Source organism: Carassius auratus, chromosome 7 (assembly GCF_003368295.1).
Source record: "Carassius auratus strain Wakin chromosome 7, ASM336829v1, whole genome shotgun sequence".
Classification (NCBI taxonomy): Eukaryota; Metazoa; Chordata; class Actinopteri; order Cypriniformes; family Cyprinidae; genus Carassius; species Carassius auratus.
Genome location: NC_039249.1, coordinates 23,887,864 through 23,911,973, shown reverse-complemented (window position 1 = coordinate 23,911,973; position 24,110 = coordinate 23,887,864). Strand labels below are relative to the sequence as shown.

The 24,110-nt window shown below is 36.4% G+C and overlaps 2 protein-coding genes across 3 annotated transcripts in view; both read right to left on the bottom strand.

Annotated features, from left to right (window-relative positions):
* LOC113106275 (microtubule-associated protein 1A-like) overlaps positions 1–24,110 on the bottom strand; it is a 1,143,919-nt gene that overhangs the window by 667,528 nt on the left and 452,281 nt on the right.
* LOC113106278 (arf-GAP with Rho-GAP domain, ANK repeat and PH domain-containing protein 2-like) overlaps positions 1–24,110 on the bottom strand; it is a 78,530-nt gene that overhangs the window by 40,593 nt on the left and 13,827 nt on the right. For both annotated transcript variants that reach the window (XM_026268018.1, XM_026268017.1), the window contains exons 6-11: positions 23,440–23,832; positions 22,313–22,382; positions 13,701–13,821; positions 10,404–10,582; positions 6,430–6,536; positions 332–531 (exon numbers count right to left, since the gene is read on the bottom strand). In XM_026268018.1, the coding sequence (XP_026123803.1) occupies positions 332–531; positions 6,430–6,536; positions 10,404–10,582; positions 13,701–13,821; positions 22,313–22,382; positions 23,440–23,832 (1,070 nt within the window). The remainder of the gene's footprint in view (positions 1–331; positions 532–6,429; positions 6,537–10,403; positions 10,583–13,700; positions 13,822–22,312; positions 22,383–23,439; positions 23,833–24,110) is intronic.

Here is a 24,110-nt window from a genome sequence, read left to right as displayed (position 1 = left end):
GCTGAATTTTTAGCAGACTTTTCTCCAGTCTTCAGTGTCACATGATCCTACAGAAATCATTCTTATACTCTAAATTGGTGATCGATATTTTTATTTACTTAAAACATGTTCAAAAGCAAAACTCTTTGTTTTATTTTGATAAGCTTAATAAACCTTTTAATTTCTTTAAGAACAAAATCCTACTGATCCTTTTCAACAGAAGACAAAGGAACCAAGTAAACTTCTATTGCTTTGTGCTTTAAAGTGTGTGGTTAAGACATTTTGTGTTTCATGTTCCTTTCCTGTTGTGTCTGTTCTTGATCTGTTCTTTGTGTTCATAATTGTTTCTTACCAGCACAATTCTTGCAGATGACCACACACAGGTTGATGGAGGCCCATTCTGGGTCAGGAGCCTGACAATCAGCGCACTTCCTGTTGGACCTGTTGAACCAAACCTTCTCCAGCACCTCATAATTACACAACGTCTCTACGATGGACTCCTGAACTGCTTCTATCCATTCCTCTCTCTCACGCTCAGACTCCACTGTGAAACTGACACAAATGATACATACATAATCTATAATCAGTCTGATAAAGTGTAAGTATTACAGTAACAAATCTAGTCTAGACAGATTACCCCAAACAGATTTCACATTGGATTCAGTTAGTTACATACATTTGCACAAATAGTATTGATGAGACTTTTATGGTGCTTCATTTTTTGAAGCTTAAAAGCATTCATTGTTATTGCATGGAAAAGAGCAATTAACACATTTTTCAGAATGTCTACTTTTGTCTTCCATGAAAGCAATAAAGTCCTATAGGTTTGGAACGATATGAGGGTTAGTAAATTAAAGGATCCAAATTTTGGGGTAAACTATTCCTTTAAGTTGAAGCCCAAATATGTTACGGTCAAATTTTAAGACAGGGCCCGAATGCCTTAACATTAGCTCTCTAAGCACTGACTCACATATGAGTTGTGGGTGTGTGTGCATAAAAATTTTTAAACATAAAACTCAAAGTTCTATTTAAGTTCAACCTGGCTTAAAACCCAGCAGTTTCAGTCCCACTGGGCCCAGGTCAAGTACCAGACAAATAACAATGGTGAACACCATTTTTAAATGTTCATTATTGCATTCTGATTGGCAGTGATGAGGCACAGTGCAGCCCAAATGTAAAAACCAGTAATAGCTCCGAATCTGCTTTCCATTTCCATTATGAACCCCTCTGCGCCCATTATTTTAAATGAGCACAGAGACCTTGATACGTCATTTCTGAGAAAAATTCCAATTATTTTGCCAACAACTAATACTAAATAGTCGTCCGGCCTTATATCGCTCAGCGTTTAGAACGCGACTACAAACAGATCAATATTCTGTCCTGTCCACAAAAACAAAGCTAGGAGATAAAGAGGAAAAATCTTTAACAACGCGCAGAAAGAGAGCGATAGCTTTTCATTGTTTGTTGTTGTTATTGTTGTGTCTTGTTTTTAGCAGGGGAACTGCATGAGCCATAAAAGGATCATTAAAAAACAAACACAAAAACATTTCATCGATTAGGCCTCCGCAAATGGCTGCTTTGTTGGAAACATCAGCTTGTGTGGGGTCACAGGTGAGCGATGCCTGTACTGTACAGCCGTTATAACAGAGCTGATATTTATAAAGAAAAAAAAGAACTAAAGAGGAAGAAAAAACAGATCAATAACGAGTGTGCTTCAGATGGATAGTATCAGAGTGGCAGGACAGTCATAATGAGAGAGTGGCTGTAGAAAATAACACAGCAGGCAACAAACTCTGAAAAAAGTGTTACTAAAAAGGCTCTAAAAGAAGAAATCGACAGAGTTTCCTCTGCCTTTAATAAATCTCACACTGTCCAGCTATGCAAGCACTCAATTTCATTATAAACAGCCCAAACAAAGTTTCAACTATTTGAAACTAATCTTTTTGCAAAATTCAGCCGTTTAATTCACATTTTATTTTGGTTGGTGCGATTACTTATACTAAGAGGTAAATCTCGTAAGTAGGAATGCCTTAATAAATGAACCAAAACGAAAAGTTTCACCTCTGTTACAAACTAGGTAGTGAATGTAACAGTAAGTAAAAATGTTTTAGGTTACTGAATTCAGGTTGGGTTAAAACAATTCCAGATACAGCTGTGAGAAAATGTAGTGAATACTTGGCATTCTAGGAATCTGGAGTTTTGTAGGAATGGCTCAGAAAATGTTATTTTGTTGCAAACACTTTCACCAGCCCCATTATTAAGAACACCCATTCAACTGCTTGTTAATGCAAAAAATCATCAGCCAATTACATGGAAGCAACTCAATACATGGAAGCAACTCATTGCATGTATGCACATAGACTTGGCCCTATTCTTCTAAACTACTCTACGTTTGTACAGTAAGTTTGGATTCTTATCACACGATTTCTGCAATTTTCATGTACCAGTTTGGATGGTACTAACATCTCATTGGTGGTAGGGTCTGTTTTGTACCTCTGGAGTCTAAGGGTATTTTTGGGGCCTTGAGAAGTTTTGTCATGCCCTGACATTTGTGCTTTTTTCAGTTTCTTATAAATATCTAAATGGGTAAAGTTTAATATCACTGTAATCAGCACAAACTGGGCTATAATAATATGTGAAATGCATGCATGTACATGATTGTATTTTTGAGAAAAAAAATGTTATGCATGGTTAGTGAAAAACTAAAAATGTTAAATCACTTGAATAAGGCAATAAAACACATACATAAAATTGGTTGCCGGAAAAGTTGAGAACTGGAGCTTGTAGCCTAGAATTTTTCTTTCTGAATGATGTGAAAATCATCTTGTTTACTCACTCACAGAAAACAATATATTGATTTAAATTTTCTAAAACACTTTTTGTTGGTAAAAGTCATATGCGAGTAGGCGTCAACTATCATGAATATCATTGTGATTTACACCTGACAAGACAAAGGCCTGCATAATGAGCTGCATAATGAGCCTCCCATTCAACTGTGCCACTCTGAGGGAGGACTTACAAGAAAGAATGTGAGAACAAAATAAAAGTATATAATTTTATGTTTGTAGTTTATTAAGAATATATTTAATTATCCCACAACATAATTTAATATCCACTTGGGGGAGCAGTTAAACAGTTTATTAGGAACAATCAAAGCTGACTTTCAAATTTTTTGGCATCCTTTCTCTAGTCACACAATCCTTCAGAAACCCTTTTAACAATCTTATTTTCTACCAAATAAACCCCATTTATTATCATCATCATCATTATTATTATTATTATTATTATTATTAATGTTGAAAAGAGCTGATAATATTTTTCAGGTTTTTTTAGGGGGAATAAATCGAAAGAACTGCATTGTTTTTACATTTGTTAGAGTTATCTCTATTTGTCACATTTATATTATTTACATCAAGCTTTTGAATGGTATAGTATTGTATATTGTTAATGAAACTTCATAATGTTTCACTTGATTATACATTAAGTCAGGAATTATAGTTTGGAAAAAGTATTTGGAAAAAGTCTAACTAGTAAAATGTTTACACGTTATGTGAAAACTAGTACAAATAAATAAAAAGAGACTTACTCATGTTTATGATCTCTGCTGAATAAAGTGCTTCATTCTTTTTTCTGAGGAAATCCATTTCTCAAATCCTCAACCACATCTTTTTGGGGTGAATTATATCTTAGTCCTCTCATCGCGAAGCAAACAGTAAAATAAAATAAAAACTTGAAGAATAGTCTGGCTGCTTTTTCTTCTGTGTGGGCGTATTCAAGCCGCGCGCTTCAGTTTGAATCTGAATAGCGCGTTCAGCGCGGGGGCGTGGTCACATTAGATATAATGAGCGGAGATATGAAAAACATACATCGCGTTGTTTTCATGTGGATTACTTTATCTCAGAATATTTGTTATCGGCAGCACTTGTTTAGTTTAAAAGTAGACATTCCAGGCTTTCTATAGATATCTCTCTCATGTCTCTTCGTTGAGTATTCACGGAGTTACAGTTCATTTTAATGAAATGTTTGTACATGACGATCAGCGGAGACAAAGACTGTAGACAGCGCACCTTGTTTGTTATCTTTATTTTATAAGTGCACAAAGGGTTTTTGTTATTATGTCTGTATCCAAAAAAAACTAGACCCTTTACAGATTCGATTGATGTATTGCTCTTATCTGTACGATCAAAACTGAGAGTGTAATTTAAGTTCTTTTCGGGGATATCAGGTGAAAATGACTCAAAACGCATATATGCGTTAATCGACTCGAAAGGGTTAATGTTTCATTTTTTTCTCATTATTTTGGATGTTCATGAAGTCACTTGGAATTCACTTGTGCTTAAATAAGTTTCAGGCACTGAGGCAGAAAATTAGCTTAATTATTTTACACCCTATACTGACCCTAAATATCAATATTATACACCCTCCAGCATAGTTTAACTTTTGAATAAGATTTTGGAGTAAATACAGCATTTTGTTTTCTTCTAGCAACAGATTTTATATTCTTTGTATGTTGTTTGAGGAGTCTTCTTCTTGAATTAAGGATAGTAAAATGCCCACTCCTAGGAAATGTAGAAATGGAGTTTGATCCAGGAGTAACCTGCCTGACTCTGGACTATGGGGGCCAAAAACATCCTTTCATAATTCTTCCCAGGCTTGTGTGCTTCAAGAACTCTTCTCCTAAGTTTCTCTGAAATCTCTTTTGATCCACCAACATTGCACTTGAAAACAATGCATTTGTGAAAAGCAGATCAACAAAGTTCTTCTTTCTATGGCAGAATAGGTCAATCCCAGACTGGAAAAGCAATCGCATTCTTTTCATAACTCAACTCAACAATTTTAGAGGTTTGCATATTATTTGTCAATTATTTTAAATTCTTACAATATGAATATGTTCCAAACAATGGTAACTGTCTTGCTGTCTAACGTCTACATGGTCAGGTTCTTTTGTGTGTGTGTGAAGAAAATTAAAAGAATCCAAAGATCTTTTTAACACAATAAAGTAACCAATATGCAATGAAAAGTTTCCATGGATGTTGAAGGTTCTTCATTGAACCATTTATGCCAATAAAGATTTTTAAGAGTGTTGGAAGCATATTATCCTCAGGTGACTCTTGAAATTATCTATAGGCAGCAACTCCATTAACACTCAGTCACACATCTCAAAAATAGTGCTCCTCAACAAAACACTCACACACACACACGCACACACACACACGAAACTTAACTAATACTCACAGTTGATCCAAACTAGGGATGTAACAATGAATCTGCACATCATTCAGCTCATCCACTGTCTTATGCAGATATTTTTATGTATAGTTTCACAAAACTGAAGTCAAACCATTCTGTTTTTGCTTCAACATTTTAAAATTAATCAATCTAATTTAAATTAAAAACTGCTTGTGTTGCATGTATGCAGCATCTTTGTCTGGACCATGATTAAAATGCAGTGGTTGCCTCTATTTTTAAATGGAAAGAGCACAGACAAAGCCTTATTTTGTTTATATGAAGATATTTATTTTATTTGTGTTACTTATTTATTTGATTTGGGGCTTGTTTTAAAATTTAAATTTAGTTTTGTTATTTACATTTACATTCTATTTAAATGTTGTCATTTAGCAGACGCTTTTATCCAAAGCGACTTACAAATGAGGACAATAGAAGCAAGTGTAAGTGCTATATTAGTATATCATTATAGTTATATTTCAATTTCACAAAGGTACAGCATTTTGTCCAAGCAATAATAAAACGACACATTTAATTCATAAATTGTCTTAAATATCTTTTTGTTTAAAAAATGTAAAAATCATAAATCGAATTGTGAAATCAAAATTGTGGATCGAATTGTGAGTTGAGTGAATCCTTACATTTCTAATCCTAACATTATCAGAGTACACACAAATTTGGAATTGGAATGAAATGTCTATTATATTAGATGGTATTTTTTATAGAGCAAGAACTGAATAAAATATTTTTTTAAATAACACAACACTTAGAGCTAGAGGATACAATGCTCTAGTTAAGTACTATACAGTAGGTAAGTGGCACACTGTGGTTTTGAGAAGTCTATATACTATATTATACAAGCAACAATGCAATTTTTATTAGAAGTTAAATTCCCAAAGAACTGTTCAGCAAATGAAAGCATATGAAATCAAATGTTTATGTAATCAGAACCTGTATTTGAAATTTAAAGCATCTCTGAACTCATAATCTGGAGGCACTTGTGTAAATAAATAATTATTTGCACTATGAAAACTTAATCCTCTAAGTCTGACCTTGAGTGAAACTTTGATGATTTTTTTTGCATAAAGTGATATTAAGGACGTCAGGTAAGAAGCTTAACTCTGTTTGAAGGTCATCTGAAATCTCTTTAAAATAACATCTACCAGTCAATTTATGCGATTTTCTTATGCTAATATACAGTAAATAATATTTTAGCAAGTTTACCAGAAAGATTTGAAAGGTGTGGTGATCTCAAATCCTTTCCTCTCAAATTGCTTCACACATGCAGCAGTGAGGTCCACCTCAGTGATGGCCAGCCCAGAATTAAAGTCCTGTGAAGAACCAACATAAACATCAAAACACTCAGTTTTTCATATCCAAGAAAATTCCAACATCAGGAACTAAAACAAAGAAATGAACACAGTAGAGTAAATGAAGCAGATCAGCGACTGCTATGTGAACGGCCCAAAGCATTCACAGCCAGACATTATGTGTGCCTGTTTAGAACACTGTAGCTGCAGGGAATGAAGTGAACAAGGAAAACTAATTCTAACTATAAAAATGCAAGGACACTGTTGTGTGAGATGGGTCAAAGGGAGCACAGCACAGACACTGAGCTCACTGGAGGGTGAATACACACTGATCCATTGATCAGAGTCTGAATGAATGACAAAGTTTGTTTCACACAAGAATAAGCAGAAAACATAGTCTATAAAGAAAGTTAGCTGTGTAACAATTACTTCAAGGGCAATATGAAAACCTCTCAGAGGAACAAGGGATGATTCAAGGAGGAAAGAATAATGGGGAAAAAAAGGAGATGAAAACAGATAAAGGCAACCATGCGTCAAGACACAACTGTACGAGCATGTTGTGAAAGTGTAGGTAGCTCTTTTTATTTTATTGTTGTTATTATTTTATTTTAAGTCAAATTTAAGTCCTGGGCCACTTCAAAACAATATTTTAAAGAACGCTTTTCTTAAAGCTATTCTTCAGTTAATTATTTAATTTTTTCCCCTGGTTTACAGGGGACCTGTGTGCCTTTTAAGAAAACCAAGCCAAACAGCATTTGAACTCGACAGCTGTGTGAAAAAGATATTTTTATGATATTTTGATAATGACTCCTTTTGTGTTTTGAGTGTAATGAGGGCCAGTTTTTGAGTAAAATCTAATGATCTGTGAAAGATGAACTCAATTGGACTGACCAAGTATTGTTGTGAATATGTGATGTCTATCACAGTGTTTTAGACACACTCGCTTTTACATGCAAGAATCTAGAAATGTATATTTATTTATACTGTATGTATAAATACACAAAGAACAAGAACTGTAATGACATCTATATTCGGTCCACACTAACGATAACAGTGATAACAGTACTGTACAAGCCATAGTGTTGTCGCCTGCCACTAAATGTTAAAGCTCATTAAAGTCGTGTGTATTCTTATTGACTGCTGTCTAGTTTTTATCCTTTATCAGCTGGAATAAAAGTCGTTCTGAAAGTGATTCCACTGCTATCATTATAGTTATGGTGTGAACTTTCCTATTCTTACAGAATTAGAACAACTGTTAATAATTTATAGTTATCATTAGTTATCATCCTTAGCCTTAAGAAGTGTTTTTTACTAAGAATTCAGAATATTTCTTCCTGAAAAATGTCTTGTGGATGGAAATAATGAACTTAATATACAGAGTATACTTCAGAGAGACTCAAAGGTGTATGTTCAAAAGACTAATATAACAAGTCAGGTGTGAACAGTAGATGTGAAAAGAGTTAAAAAAGACAGTTTGAAACCGATGCTTTTATGAACTCATAACAGCAGTGAGTTCATGACCAGAGCAAGACAACATACTTATTATACATGATAACTTTTTGTCTTTTCAAAAGAGGCAAAAAAGGCTCTGTTACAAGCCTTGCACATTTCAACAAAGGCTGCTGCCTTCTCATTAAGCATTGTAAATCAAATAAAACAACAAAAGCAACATAAGTGATCATTTGGAATGTTCTAAATAAACAGAAACTCTCACACGAACCATACAGAAGGTTTTATTTTTTTAAGAGTACATTTAAATTCAATTGAACCAGTTTTCTCAATACTTTTATGTAGACACAACATTTATTTTGTACGAGTACAGACAAAATTTTGTCTTTGTTTGTGCTGGATTGTTTCCTTTTTTCATTCTCCTAAGCTCATAGCAATAGAATTACCTTCTTTTACAAGCATACATAGAATTTGGCCAAAATAAGGTATCTAAAACTTTACATGTATTAAGTTGTTTGCATGCTGTGTTATAGGAGTTACATTTGCATAGCAACCTGGATTTAAAAAAGAAAAGAAAAATTACTGACAGTTTGTTGGTCAATCAATTGTGTGCATGTGCTTTACTTTTTGTTTGTCCCGGTACATGCATTCTGAATGTTGCATAGCCCTGATTTAAAAACAGCACAACAAAATGGAAAAAAAGAACAGGGGTCTTGAGACGTTTTTTCTCAAGGTTGAACTAGTTTTAACTTGATATGGCATATTAAAACGGCAGCACATGCAGCCTATACTCCATTGCACTGAAACTATCAAATTAAATGCCACTAAGTGCATTTCTAATAAACATTTAATGAAAAACCAAATAATTGTCCTTTTAGACATTAGCCATCAGAGACCTTTTGAAGTGGCCGTGTGTTTGGTCTTTTTGTGCTCTTTGCTGTGGAGCAAATAGTTGAAGTAAGGAAATTAAAAATCGATGCAGCACTAAACTGTAGTGGCGTCACGTGACTTGGGCTTGCCTGTTAGGTTGACTTTCATTACCTTGGGGAAACATCATGGCCTGACCTCAGAGAGGAGAAGGGCAGCACACTTCATCCTATCCAAGATGGGAAGTGGGAAAAAAACCAGCGTCCTGGGCAGCTCGTTCATCTTGTTAAATTAAATACTCCACTTCACTGAACATGAACCAAGCTACCCACCACCGCACCTTTTTCCTCTCTCTCCATCTTTATGCTCCTTTGTGTTTTCTTCATCCCTCACCAGCCACTGCTGTCTTCACCTCCTTTTGTTATTCCTCTGTTCTTGTCTCTCTGCCCACTTCCTCTTTCCCTCATTCCATTTCTTTCCCCCATGCCCTCTTTTCCTCCATTGCCTCCCATTTCTCTCACCACTTGTCGGAGTGATTGCCACGGAGAGGATTTAATGCAAAAACAATACAATCAATTTCCATTTTCACTGCTCTCTTTCTCTTTCTCTCTCCCGCATGCTAAATCGCCTGACGAAAAACAATTTCCTTGCAGAATGAAGACAAAGATGCTTGCTTGTGCTAATAAGGAAAATAATGAAAGACAAACAGAGATGATAAAGTGTGTGTGAGCGTGTGTGCCGCCTATTCATACAGAATAACATTCTCAGCTTAATCTCGTTTAAAACTGAGACCAATTGGGCATAGATCACATACGCACGCATGGGAAATGTCAGGGCTTGTGTGTGCATTGTAATAACTATACTCTCAGCATATGGGCTCATTCTCATTGGAGGGACCACAAAACAGACGTCACATACTTTAAAACATGAAGTGTGAAAGTTTCAGTAATCAGTATCCAACTATATCCACATAAACAAAGAGTGCATAAGGAAAATGTAAGTAATTAAACACAGCAATAAAGTTTTAATATATATAAATAGAGTTTACACAGAGACAGACAAGAGATTGACTTACAGACAGACATACAGATTGGTGAAGTCTGTAGGTACTATAGACACGAACATATATTAAAGACAGACAGAGAGAGAGACCGACAGATGAGATAGATACCTTAAAACTGCAAACGTGGATGCTTAAAGGTAGAGAGATAAACAGAAAGACTGATCGAAGCCTGAAGGTAGACAAACAGATAGACAGACACAGAGTGGTCAAAACAATGCCTTAGGGCTGTGAAGTTTGAAGGCAGACAGACGGACAGACGTATAGATGGATGGGTAGACAGACAGAATTATGTACAGAAACAAAAAGGAGAATAAGACAGACAGACGGCTTAGCACAGTGAAGTTTGATGGTGGACAGATAGACAGGTTGGGAGACCCTGGACACGGTTGCTGTGGTGTGGTACTTATTTTAAACTTATGCGGACAACAGCAGTATGAATCCAAATCAACATTTAACAATGTCAGAAAGACCCAATATTTAAAAAAGAAGCATATACTGTATAGATCTACCTGGTCTGTTTTACAGAGTCTGAAGCTGGTTCCCATGAGGCTGAGGTAGACTCTTCCTTTGAGGCCACGCAGCTCGACGTAGCCACTCTTGTTTGTGTTATTTTTGCGAGGCTGATGGGAAATGGAGGGCTGGGAGCTCACAGTAGACTGGAGAACCTCTAGCCAATCCTGACGTTCTCCTTAGAGGGAAGACAGAAGATGGAGGGAGGTAAGAAGAAGTAGTGTGTGTGTGTGTGTGTGTGTGTGTGTGTGTGTGTGTGTGTGTGTGTGTGTGTGTGTGTGTGTGTGTGTGTGTGTGTGTGTGCGTGCGTGTGTGTGCGTGCGTGTGTGAGGAACACTGCAGTCTGTTTGAAGTATGTTAGTGAATGTACAGGTATGCGTGCGCGTGTGTGGAGAGACGCCATGCCATGGGAATAAAAGGGAAGGGAAAAGTGTCTAATATTATTGTTATACTTTATAAACTTTCAAATCTGCAAACAAAGCAGGTATGCAAAAGCCCCTGTGCCTCATTGCATTGTGTCTGCCTGTGTGTTTGTGAATGTGTGTGTGAGATGGGGGAAGGAAGCCTGTGAGGGTTCTCTTGTGCTGTGTTTAAATAGGGCTACAGGGGCTTGCACAAATTCATTGCAAGCACACACACTAGCCAAGAAACATTAACAGCTGGATACTCTTATCCTCTGCAGGTCTACAGCACCTGCCACATCGAGAGAGAGAGAGAGAGAGAGAGAGAGAGAGGGAGAGACTGGGGGGGTGAGAGAGAGAGAGAGCAAGAACTCATTTCATTAAAGGTGAGTGTTTTTGCGTACAGTGTCTTTTGGACAACACTAAAATGCGCTTGTAGTCAGCAAAAGGAGTTTTCAGGTGCAATTTAAGTGTTGTATATTTTCAGATATATAGCAACATTTCACTCATTGAGTTTAGTTTGTGTGGCCATATCTACCAATGCAACTTATTCTATGTACTACCTCAATTTTGTTTTGTTTTAATACTTGGGTTGTCAATTGACAACATTTTTACTTGTGATTATTCATATTAATCCTTATTATTTGTTACACAATATGTACAGTAAGTATGTTGGATTAAACAATTACACTCATACTGTATGTGCTCTGCATATGTATAAATTAAGACACCTAAGAGGAGGTAGATTTTTGGCACCGGTGCTCTTTACTCATCTCATTCGCACATCTCATTCTGTATTCCTCACACTGCACCAGGAAATACAAAGACTGAAATTAAAACCTGCAATAATAAGATAATATAACAACTTTGCCCACACTTTATGGACATGTGTAAAGCTGCTTTGCAAGACTGTACCTTCACTCGTAGGTGATAATTAAATAACACCATAAAAAAAAAAAGTATAAATAACTTAACTTTTGTTAAATATTCCATCTGGGTTTATGAATATTTATAAATATGATTAAATCCATTAAGAACATTTTTCTCAATTTTTTATTGATTAATATCAGTTCTCAAAGACAAAAGTTTAGCTGGTAAGCATGATGTCATTTTTATAAGCAATACAGTTTGGGATCAGTAAGAAATGAATACTTTTATTTAGCAAAAATGCATTAAATTGATCAAAAACTGCTTTTGAATGGTAGTGTCAAAATAACATTTAGTTTCAGGTGACTGATTCAAAACAAAATGACAGCAGAACTGAAAACCCAAGAGTCATCATGAGCAAAGATGGCAGATTAAATAGACTTCTTCAAAAGAGAAACAACATTAAACAATGTTCATGTACTTTGACAGCCCTAGTTATCACTGAAAGTGACCATGGCTTCAACACATCCTCATAGACAGTTACAAACTGCACTTTGCCATTACTAAATGCTACAAACCTTGTATATTGGTGGTTGCAAAAGATATTCTTCCCCTTTATCCATGAAAAAGTTGTTATTCCCGAAATATTACACTCTATTTGAAAGAAGAGGCCTGCACAGCTGAAGACTGCCCCAGAAAGACTACACAGCCATGAATGTTTGCTCACTCACACACTCTCTCATCTAAATGATCCCAGTGTGCTCGATCTCTAGCACTAATTCTCATTCTTATCTTTTGTGCTCATCCCATGACCACCCACTTCCAGCGCTTTCATTCACTCACTCATTCTCTCTCTCCTCCTCGCTTGTGTTTATCTTAAGATTGATGACTCTTTCAGACTGCTATAAAGCTGTTTAAAGATGCATGAGCAGATTGGACCAGCGCTCTGCTCTCTCTCTCTGTATCAGATTTTTTATTTATTTTTTGGACGGTGGAAAGTACAGTTAAATGCATGCCTAAACTGACTTCCCTCAGAGTAATTTACTTACCATGGGTCAGAGGTCATTACACAAGAGCTGGGGATAAAGTAGGTACTGAGGAGGCCATTATTTGCTGATTTTCTGGGACACTATGGCACACAGCAGTGCTATTAGCCTCAGATTTACTACAGTAATTGCAATGGGGAAAGTACAGGCTGTGTCAATAACATGGTTATTGGTGAACTCCTCAACCTTGCATTGTTCATTTTACTGCAAGATGTCTGAAAAGTCTTAATGGCAATGAGAAAGTCAAGTTGCTCCATTTACTAATAATGACAATATATATGACATACTTAGGTCTGCAGACATACAGTGGCCACAGAAAGATTCACGGCACACAAAACTACAAATATATTCACCAAAAAATAGCACAGAATCATGCTAAAATGCTATTATTAATGAACTAGCTGTATTATTAAAGTAAATCTCTCAATAAATCACGACTAGAACTAACCTTCAGAGCCACTAAATGCTGAAACAGTTTTACATTGATCTTGAATTGCAGCTAAAATATCAAAATACTCCTTGAACACCACGAGTCTCTCCATTAAAAACATAATCAGCCTTTTCACAGTCTTTAAACCAGGCTATCATTGCAGCTTAGTAATGAATATTAAGAAAAATATCCCACTAAATACACAGGCAATGGTGTGGCAACTATATACACCAACAGTGTGTTAACTGTACATTTTAAATCCATAGCTGTCATCATCATCATCATCATTGTCTCGGGTGTTTCAGGTCTATGTCATAATATTGTGATCTTCTTGAGCCTGGCTGGCTTCGCCTCTCTCTTTTACTCTCTCTGATTCAGTGTGGAAGATCTACTCAGAAAACCTTATCTTATAGCAGAGATTGTAAAGCGATAAAAATATGAGTCAAAAGATGAAAAAAGATCAAGAGTGAGAGTGGGAGAGTGAATTGGTTTGAAAGAGATTAGCAGAGAGGGATCGAAACGTGAGACAGACAAAAAAGCAAAGAGGCTCACCTTCTTTCTCTGCCCGAAACACAAAGGTTCTTGCAGACGTGACCACCTCAAACTTATTCTCACCAAGAGCACGAACATGTTTTACTGTCGAAATGGGTATCAGGCCCTTCGAGTACATCTCCTGCAAAGAATGAGGGAGACAGAAAAATTATTCATAGCACAAAGTACATACGGACAGATTACAAACTAGCAGTCGCAACTCTGGACAGACTTGACTGAATTTATGTCTCTCGTGATCTCAAAAACGTCCTTCTTTCTAAGGACTTAGTAAAAAAGAAAAAAAAACACAAAATGAAACCAAATAAAAAGCTAATTTAACTAAACAACACTTAACAAACAAAACAAAACACCCATTTTCGATGCAATGGTTCAAACTATAGGCCAACAAATAACACAAAAAGCAAATCCCCCCCAAAAAAAGCTAACAAAACAAAATGAAACAAAAAGCGAACAAAACAAAAAATAGTATATCGTGTACTTGATTGATAGTGTACAAACATATTGCAACATCACTCTCATACACGGTTTCCAACAGAGACCTCAATCCAGTTATAATGCATCTGCTATATATATAACAAAAAAAAAGAGGGATTGAGTCAAGCACACACTCACACACTCAAGCAGGCCTGATTGCTAATACCAGTCCCCAGCTAACAGGCTCGGCACTCCAGTATTTATAGTCTGATGTTTTGTAGGAAGAGATGAGGGAAACAGAGCTAGTTGTTTAGAGAAAGCAGTGTTTGGTCTCTCTGTGTGCTTCAAACCAACATAAGCCTCCAAAGCAGCAGTAGAGCTCTGTGAGACCTCCTTTAGTCTACAGAACTCATACACAGCACTCCAGCCGCTCTGAAACAGCAGACTGTGATGGATAGAAAAGGGCAAACACTGTGGAGAACTGAAAATGAAGAGAGAGGAGGAAAGGGAGACAGGAGATCTGTTCCGCAGGTAACATTTTAGGCAACATAGGTGACAAGTCTGTTCTAAAAGATAGACATTTTAATTAAGCAATCCTGTTTTGGTTGAATATTAAGGTAGCATGGCATACATTGCTTTGCAAAGAAGGCAATTCCATTATGCACTGAAACATGATCACTTTTAGGGCCAGATTTACTAAACAATAGAGTGTTTATTTGTATAATCCATAAATTGCACCTGTGTAGGTCATTCCAAAACACTCGGTTATGAGGTTTCACTTCAGTTAGAATACCTTAGAAAAGAGCTGCCTATGTTGACCGTAAGAAGTGATGTAGTTCACTGGGTTTAAGAATAAGGCTAGAGTGAGCGACAAAGACAGGGGAGAAAGGCAAGGGAAAAAAAAGAAAGATTAATTTGTCCATTTCAGTTGGCTGTTAATTATTATGATGACCTTGCACTATTTCTAGAACTTGTCCATACAGAAATAGAAGAGAAGATTTAGTGAGGGACCCCCTCCTCGGCTGCCGCAAATGGAAGAGGTAATTCCAAAGATAGACAGTAAGAGAGCCGATGAGGGAGAGAAAGCGAGAAAGTAGAGAGAATGAGAAAGAGAGGGATATGATGGCTTGGGGATTGCTTGATACAGAGAGAATGAGTGAAGAACCAAGGGATCAAGGAAGAGAAGCTCACAAAGCGGAGAGTGTGTAAGATTGCGAGGAAAAAAGAGAGAGAAAGAGGGGTCAGAGAGAGCACCATCTCCTCAAATTAAGGCAGCGTGTTAACAACGATGGCTGCAGCTAACCCTAATTATGGTAGGGGGCAGCCAACACCTCTCTCCGGGATTTCATTCCTCGCTCACTCTCTCCAATTCTGCATCCTTCCCACTGCCGAACTCGCCGGCATATTAATGAGACTTCCTCTGTCTAAAATCTGGACAGCGGCAGATGAGAAGAAAGAGGGATAAAAGTGAAGAGGTGTGCATGTTTATAGGAAGCTAAGTGGCAATAATGAGGAGCTCTGTAAGCTGGCGTTAATTATTCATTATAATTACAATTTTCAGGGTCGGACTGATGAAGGGGGCTTAAGAGTACATGTGCAAACGCAAGCGCATCCATTAAGAGTTTAGAGATGGTTTAAGCACTTTGGTGTGTGCTTATACAAACCCACATATAACAGAGACATACGATGCACAAAAAGTTTATAGCAGGATTTATTTGTCTGGCTTGCACAAATCGGTGACGACGTGTCACACTCACAGCAGTTGTTCTATATATGCACTTTGATGTTCATGAACACATACATCCGAATGTGCGATAGAGTTGACTGATGAAGTCTGCATTCGTTCAGAGAGAACCAGAGAGTGCCTATAATGCCATTAGCTTTTGTTTTTACCAGCACTGGTTTAGTTCTGCAGTGGAGCCATGGGGACACCAGCTGGCAGAGGGCAGCTAATGCACTTGAGTATGGAAAATGACTTGTAAATGAATGGTGTACATGATGCATTTGCATTTTTTGCAACATCCTACACTAGCTAAAAGCAGACAGTGGAATGTAGCATTCTAGAAGATTCTACGCTACCATCAAAAGTCTGAAATAATTAAGATTTTTTTTCTGTCCTTGAAAGAAGTCTTGAAAGCTCTTTTCTATTTTAATACATTTAAAAATGCGACTGTATTACTATTATCTAATGTATTACTGTGATGTAATACTCCAGCCAATTCTCCAGTCTTCAGTGTCACATGATCTTTGAGATATCTTTCTATTATGCTGATTTGATACTCAGTTATTATCAATTAATGTTGGTGGTCAATTATTAATACTGTTTGTCAGTACTGTTTCTATTTTCTGCTGCATAATATTTTTGTAAAAACTTTCATGTGGGATTATTTGATAAATAGAAACCTGAAAAGAAATGGGTAAAAATATTTTAGATCATTAAAAAAGGCTTTGTTGTCATTTTAGATCAATTTACTTTAGCCTTGAAAAAAATAATTTCGTCATCTTGTGACACTGAAGATTAGTGCAATGCCTGCTGAAATTCAGTTACATTTTAAAATATATGAAAGTAGAAAACAGTTTTTAAACTGTACTGTAATATTTCACAGTATTACTGTTTTACTGTATTTTGATCAAATAAATGCAGCCTTGGTGAGGATAAGCCTCAATTTGACAGGGAGTGTATATGTTGCAGAACATGGGAAGCTCACTTTTGCCCTAAGTTAGATGGACTACAACCATCAAAACCCAGGGGTTGGTGGTGAGAAAGCTTTCCACTGGCGCTCCCAGGAGACTTTTGAGCTTTTCTGGATTTTCCACACAGTTGTACTTCAGATACAAGGTAACTGATCCCAATCCAAACATCGCCACACAACCTGCCTACTGACAGGTAATACTCTAAACCTCTCTCACTCACACATACAAACTAAAACTCATGAAAGTGTTACTTGGATCCCTAGACATCACAGACCTGGTCGCAAGGTTGATGAAACCTAAGGTAAGTTTGGGGAGACCATGCCTCTCTGTCCCTGGGGGTCCTACAGAGATCCAGTGGGAGTGCCTTGCTTGCCTCTCTCCCACGCTTAAGGAGGTCTCTGATTGATGACATCATTATTGTGATGTCGAAGAAGCGAGCAGCGAATGAGATTAACCATTTCAATCAGAAAAGAGACTAAGGAGAGAATGTGCCCGCTGAGGACAATAAGTTGGAGTTGACTTTCTTTGAAACTTTCCTTAGTATTCTTGATAAGCTATGCTTGTTAAGGCAAATTCTGTTGCTTGCTTTATTTTTAATATATAGAAGGAACCAGTAAACAATCACCAAGCAAACAAACTTAGGAGCAATAAAAACTGCTAAGAGGACCAACTATTTAATGTCCGGGCAACTGCACAAATCACCACAGCAGAGCTTCATTGTGGCTCCCACTCACACAAAACATTTAGTTATGGATGCAAAAGTCACCATTAACTCCTAATGCATAATGTCATCACAGAGAAGCCTGTCTTAATTTAGAAGACCCATGGAACCCAGGGAGCTTGTGCTTACTATGCACTTATTGCTAAATGCTACCGCTAAATCAGCCTTTTAAATTTGATGGAGTGGATACTGAAAATGGAAAATGTGTTTCCATAATTCCTTAAAATAAGTGACATTATACTAGGAAGTTTTGACAAACTTGTTTCTCTTGGCAAGATATAGAGTTAAGGCCATATATATTTGGACACAGGCACAATTTTTATTATTTAAGCTTCTGAACGAAACATATAAAAGTACAGTTATATAATGAATACAGGCTTAAAGTGCACCCTCTGATCTTAAATATGAGAGTATTCAAATCAAAATTGAAGTAAAGGTTAAAGGATTACAGCTCTTTAATATGTAGCACCCTATTTTAAAAACAAAAAAAAACATAAGTAATTGGACAGTTGACTCAAAAGCTCATGGAGAGGTGTGGGCTTTTACTTTGTTATTTCTACATCAACTAAGCAGATAAAAGTTCTAGAGTTGATTCTAATCGTGCCATTTGCATTTGGAAGCTGTTGCTGTGAATCCACATCATGCGGTCAAAGGATCTCTCCATGCAGGTGAAGCAGACACCTGTTAGGCTTCAAAAACAGAACAAATCCATCAGAGAGATAGCAGGGACATTCAGAGTGACCAAATCAACAGTGTGGTACATTCTGAGGAAAAAGGAATGCACTGGTGAGCTCAGCAACATAAAAAGGCCTGGACATCCATGAAGGACAACAGTGGTGGATGTTTGGAGAATCATCTTTGTGGTAAAGAAAAAGCCTTTCACAACATTCAGGCAAGAGAAGAACACTCTCCAGGAGGTAGGTGTGTCATTGTCAAAGTTACAATCAAGAGAAGACCTTACAAGAACAATTACAGAGGGTTCACCACAGGTGCAAACAAGGCCTGATTAGACTTTGACAAAAACATTTTATTTTATTTTATTTTTTAAAAGGCAGAAGGGGCAGGCTCGGGTCGAACTCGGGTCTCGACTCTAATAGGGTATAGGCAAGGCAAGGCAAGTTTATTTATATAGCACATTTCGTACATAATGATAATTCAAAGTGCTTTACATAAAAGAAAGTAAAATAATAATGAAGAAAAATAATAACAAGAATAAACACAAGCAATTTTAAAACTTTTAAAATTATTAAAAAAATGTAATTATTTAAAATGAATTTAAAACAGTTAGAAAATGATTTTACGTAAAAACAAAATGGTGAAAATATAGTGAAATCATTTCAGACATTGCACAGTGCTCATTCAATAAATGAACAGCTAAACAGATGAGTTTTAAGTCTAGATTTAAATGTGACTAGTGTTTTAGCACATCTGATCTCTGCTGGAAGCTGATTCCAACTGCGGGCGGCATATAACTAAAGGCGGACTCCCCTTGTTTTGTGTGAACCCTTGGTACTTCTAACTGACTCGATCCTAGTGATCTGAGTGGTCTGAAAGATTTATATTCAGTGAGCATATCTGTAATATATTTTGGTCCTAGGTCATTAAATGACTTATATACGAGTAAAAGTACTTTAACCCTCTGGAGTCTAGGGGTCTGGAGAAGTTTTGTCATGGCCTGACATTTTGCTTTTTTCAGTTTCTTATACACATCTAAATGGCTAAAATCTAATCTCACTGTAATCAGCACAAACTGGGCTATAATAATATGTGAGCAGCATGTATGTACATGATTGTGTTTTTGAGAAAAAAAAATGTATGCGTGGTTAGTGAAAAACTAAAAATGTTAAAACACTTGAATAAGGCCATAAAACACATACAGAACATTGGTTCCCGGGACGTTTGAGAACTGGAGCTTGTAGCTTAGAATTTTTCTTTCTAAATTATGTGAAAATCATCTTGTTTACTCACTCATATATAGATTTACATTTTCTAAGACACTTTTTGTCTGTAAAACTACCTTACTAACTATTAAAATCAATCCTAAATGTTACTGGAAGCCAGTGTAAGGACCTGAGGACTGGTGTGCTCGGATTTTCTGGTTCTAGTCAGAATCCTGGCAGCAGTGTTCTGGATGAGCTGTAGCTGTCTAATAGTCTTTTTGGGAAGGAGCCCATTACAATAGTCCACCCTGCTGGTGATAAAGGCATGAACAAGTTTCTCCAAGTCTTGGCTGGAACAAAACATCTAATTCTTGCAATGTTTGTAAATGATAGTATGCTGATGTAGTTACTGCTTTGAAATGACTACTGAAACTAATGTCTGTCTTCAGAATTACACCAAGATTCCTGACTTGGTTTTTAGTTGTTTGACCCCTAGAGTCAAGGTATGCATTCACCTTGTAAACTTCATCTTTGTTTCCAAATGCAATGACTTCAGTTTTTTCCTTGTTTAACTGAAGAACATTCTGGCACATCCAACTATTAATTTCATCAATGCATTGGCAGAGGGAGTCAATGGGGCTGTAGTTATTTGGAGATAAGGCTAGGTAAATCTGGGTATCACCAGAGTAGCTGTGATAGGCAATTACAGTAGTACAAATGGAGTCACTCAAAATATATAGCAAAAGCAACCCAGGAGTTTTTGAAGGTAAAAAGGTGGATTATTCAGCAATGGCCAAGTCAATCCTCTGATCCTGAATCTGATTGAGCATGCATTTCCCTTGCTGAAGTCAAAACGTGACCCACAAACACACAACACCTGTCATCAGCTGCAGTAAAGGCCTGGCAAAGCATCACAAAGAAAGAAAATCCAGTCTCTGGTGATGTCCATTAGTTTCAGACTTATAGGCAATAAGTGATTGTCTTCTGAAAATCTTTTTGTTATGCTGGTTGAAGTGGTCTAAATGTATTTATATGTATTTATAAGGCGTAGGACCAAGAAATGTTTGTCCAACCAAAATACTCATTCAGAGTGTTTTTATTGACTCTACCTGCCTGTCAACATATGTATTTGAATACCTCTGCACACAGGGTTCGCTCAGACAGGATACATCATCAGCGCATTCACATGCGCAATGCAGACAGAGCAAGAACAAACATTAACAACCAGACTTTCCTCCCTGGTATTGTAGTACTTTTACTAACTGTATAAAGTTTTCTCACTAGTGAATGAGACATGATGTATTGTAGCAATGTTGTCTCTGGTCATCTGATCTGTTCATGTTCGTGCCTTCAGGGGGCGTGGCTTTGGACAGTGATTTGCAGGGAGGGTGGGATGTTCGCTTTCAGTGCTATCAGGCTAAAGTTATCATTTTCCAAGATCTCCTACTGCACATTTAAGGCAGTCATTCTCAACAAAATATAAAAAAATAACCATTTCTTTATGATTACATTTATTTGTCCAATTACATTTGAGTCCCTGAAAATGGGGAGACAGTATATAAAAGAATATAACAGTATATAAGAATTGTAATTCCTAAGCATTTTATGTTTTATTTTTGTTCAACCCCTTGAATTCAAGCTTAAAGTCTGAACTTCAATTTCATCTTGATTGTTTCATTTTAATTCTTTTCTGGTGGCATACACAGCCAAAATGATGAAAATTGTGTCAGTGTCCAAATATATGGACCTAACTGTATTTACAAGATATATTTGCAGCATCATTCAAATGTTTAGGGGGAATGAAATTTTTGGTCACACTTTATTTTAAGGTTTAATTCTTGCTATTAACAAACCATTAATTATGACTTTTTCCTTAATAAACTATTCATTTGCTGTTTATTAATAGTTAGTAAGGTAGTTGTTAAGTTTAATTAGGGATGTACAATATGGTCATGTAGAGTATGTGCTTTATAAGTACTGTACTAATTAACAGCCAATGTGTTAATAATAGGCATGCTTATAAGCAAATAGTTAATAGTGAGAATTGATCCTTATACTAAAGTGTTACCCAATTTTTATTTAAAGAAATTATGTATTTTTAATCAGCAAGGATGTATTGGAAGCAAAGACATATATAAAGTTATAAAATGTTTCTATTTTAAATGCTGTTCTTGTGCACTATATATTGAACATATTTATCCCTGTTTCCATAAAAATGAACACTGATAATAATAAAACATGTTACTCAAGCAGCAAATAAGCATATAAGAATGAATTCTGAAGGATCAATTACATAAAAAAATAATAATAATAAATACGCTAAAACAGAAAACCGTTACTTTAAATTGTAACAATTATATGCAAACAAGTAAACAGGAGCTTGAAAAAAAAAGAGCGACTGGTATGTTTGAAAGCTATAACAGGCCGCTCCACTGATGTTCCTCTTTTGATTAGTCTTAAAGGGCTAAAAATAAGACAAAAGCATGGTACACGCAGGTTCACCCAATGCCCCCTCCTCCTGTCTCTATTACAGCGTCCTCTACCCCCTCTGTTTTACACTGATGATATCACCTGTTCCAGCAACCAGTGCTGTTTCTGTCCAACTGTGAGAATAATACTATATCTGCAAAAAGAGTGGTTGACTGTCGACAACTATGGTAGAACATTTTAGGTTTATCCCATTGGAAGTGGAAATTAATAGAGGGATTTGCAGTAGTTAGGACGCTCTGAGATACTTTAAACTGATTCTACATGCCGAGTTTGAAACTGACACCGGGGTTTCAGGCTTGTCTCTGCTCTCGGCATTCAAACTGAAACAAGAACATGAAATGGCAAAGCCCTGTTGTGTGTGAGAATTTGTGAATGTGTGTGTGTGTGTGTGTGCGCGTGTGTGTGTGTATCACCTTATCGCTGCTGTAGTAAGTAAGATTTCCTCCTTCAAGCTTCACCCATCTTCTCTGAAAGACACAGTTCCTACAAATACAAAATGAAGTGTCATGTTGTCAAAAGTCAAAACACATCATTATTCATTTCACAATATTAAACTGATTATCAGTGAGGGTTTATTATCAGGACCATTTTAAACAAAATGAATACATTTGGCCAGTGCAGCCACTCAACTCGCACAGTGGTGTGTTTCAACTAGCAAAATAAAGCATCATGAAAAAGGAAGAAGAGAAAAAAAAAACTGAAACAGGAAGGCCAGTTTCACAAGTTGGTTTAGCATGTATAGAAACTGATATGAAAATAAAGTGTGAAATATGCTGTAAGTTACTGCCCACCTCTACTGAAGCTTTTTACACTTGCTTTCAAAAATGATTCATATTTGGGGTCAGCAAGATTTGTTCATGTTTTTGAAAGACGTCTCTTTTGCCCATCAAGACATCATTTATTTGATTAAAAAATATAAAGTATAAACAGTAATATTGTGATATATTATTACAATTTAAAATCATTGTTTGCTATTTGAATATATTTTTAAATTGCATTTATTCTTGTGATGCAAAGCTGAATTTTCAGGATCCATTACTTCAGACTTCAGTATCACACAACCCTTTAAAAATCATTCTAATATGCTGATTTGCAGCTCAAGAAACTGAATATTATCTATGTTGAAAACAGTTGTTCTGTTCTTAGAACTGGAGCATTTAGTAATCAATGTTGCTAGATGTGAAATATGTATTGTGTCATAAGAATTACAGTAGATTAAAGCTTTAAAGGTTTAGGCACAATTCAGTCAGCTCACTGCAATGTGAAGTAAGTTTCCTGCTTTTGTGTGTTTTAAATATAGTGAAATATAAGAAATATAGTGCATGAGTCATGCAGACTATTTTCATGGTCATGAGGTCATGTGAACTGAATGGCAAAGAGCTGCATGAAATGCATCTTCTGTTTTCAAAATATAAAATAACAGTGTATGGAGAACAACATTTTTAGGTGAACTATTCCTTAACATTTATGTGCTTAAGTACTTGACTTACAGTATTCTCAAGAATAATCCTTAAAAAAAAAAGGCCTGGGTGGTCCTTACCCTTGAGGAGAGAGTTTATCTAGCCAGCCTTCTTTGGTGACAGCATTACGGGTCCCATAGAAGCAGGCATAGGGAGAAATGGAAACTTCTGTTACAGAAGGAAGGTTTGGTCTCAGTACTGGTAGGTCATCATGTGCCATACTATATATGTCCTTCACATCTGTCTGAGGCTTGGCCAAAGCTGATGTTCCAGTGCTCGAGAGAGGAGTAGGCAATGTAGGATGTTTAAAAGAGCATTCAGTAGCCATTTGCTGACTAAGCTTGGATTCTTGGACAGTGGAGTAATCATCATCATCATCATCATCATCATCATCATCATGGATATAATGGTGCTTGGAAAGGTCTTGCTTCTTGTTATTGTGTGTGCTTTCTTGGTTTTGTGTCTGCTTGTTTCTAAAAAACAAAAATCAAAATAATTATTCAGTTGATGTAAGGAAAAGGCAATAATTAGTTAGGTAACTTCATTTCATTTCCATTGCTTTACGTTCTTTAACAGGATGACAATATTTTGAGAGAGTGACACTGTTCCTGAAGAACATTAAAGGGATAGTTTACCCAAAAGTTAAAATTCTGATCATCGTAATTTTCTCACCCTCAAGTCATTTCAAACTAAAGACAATATTTTGAGTAATGTTTTAGCATTATTTTCAGTCCAGACCTTTTGGTTACCC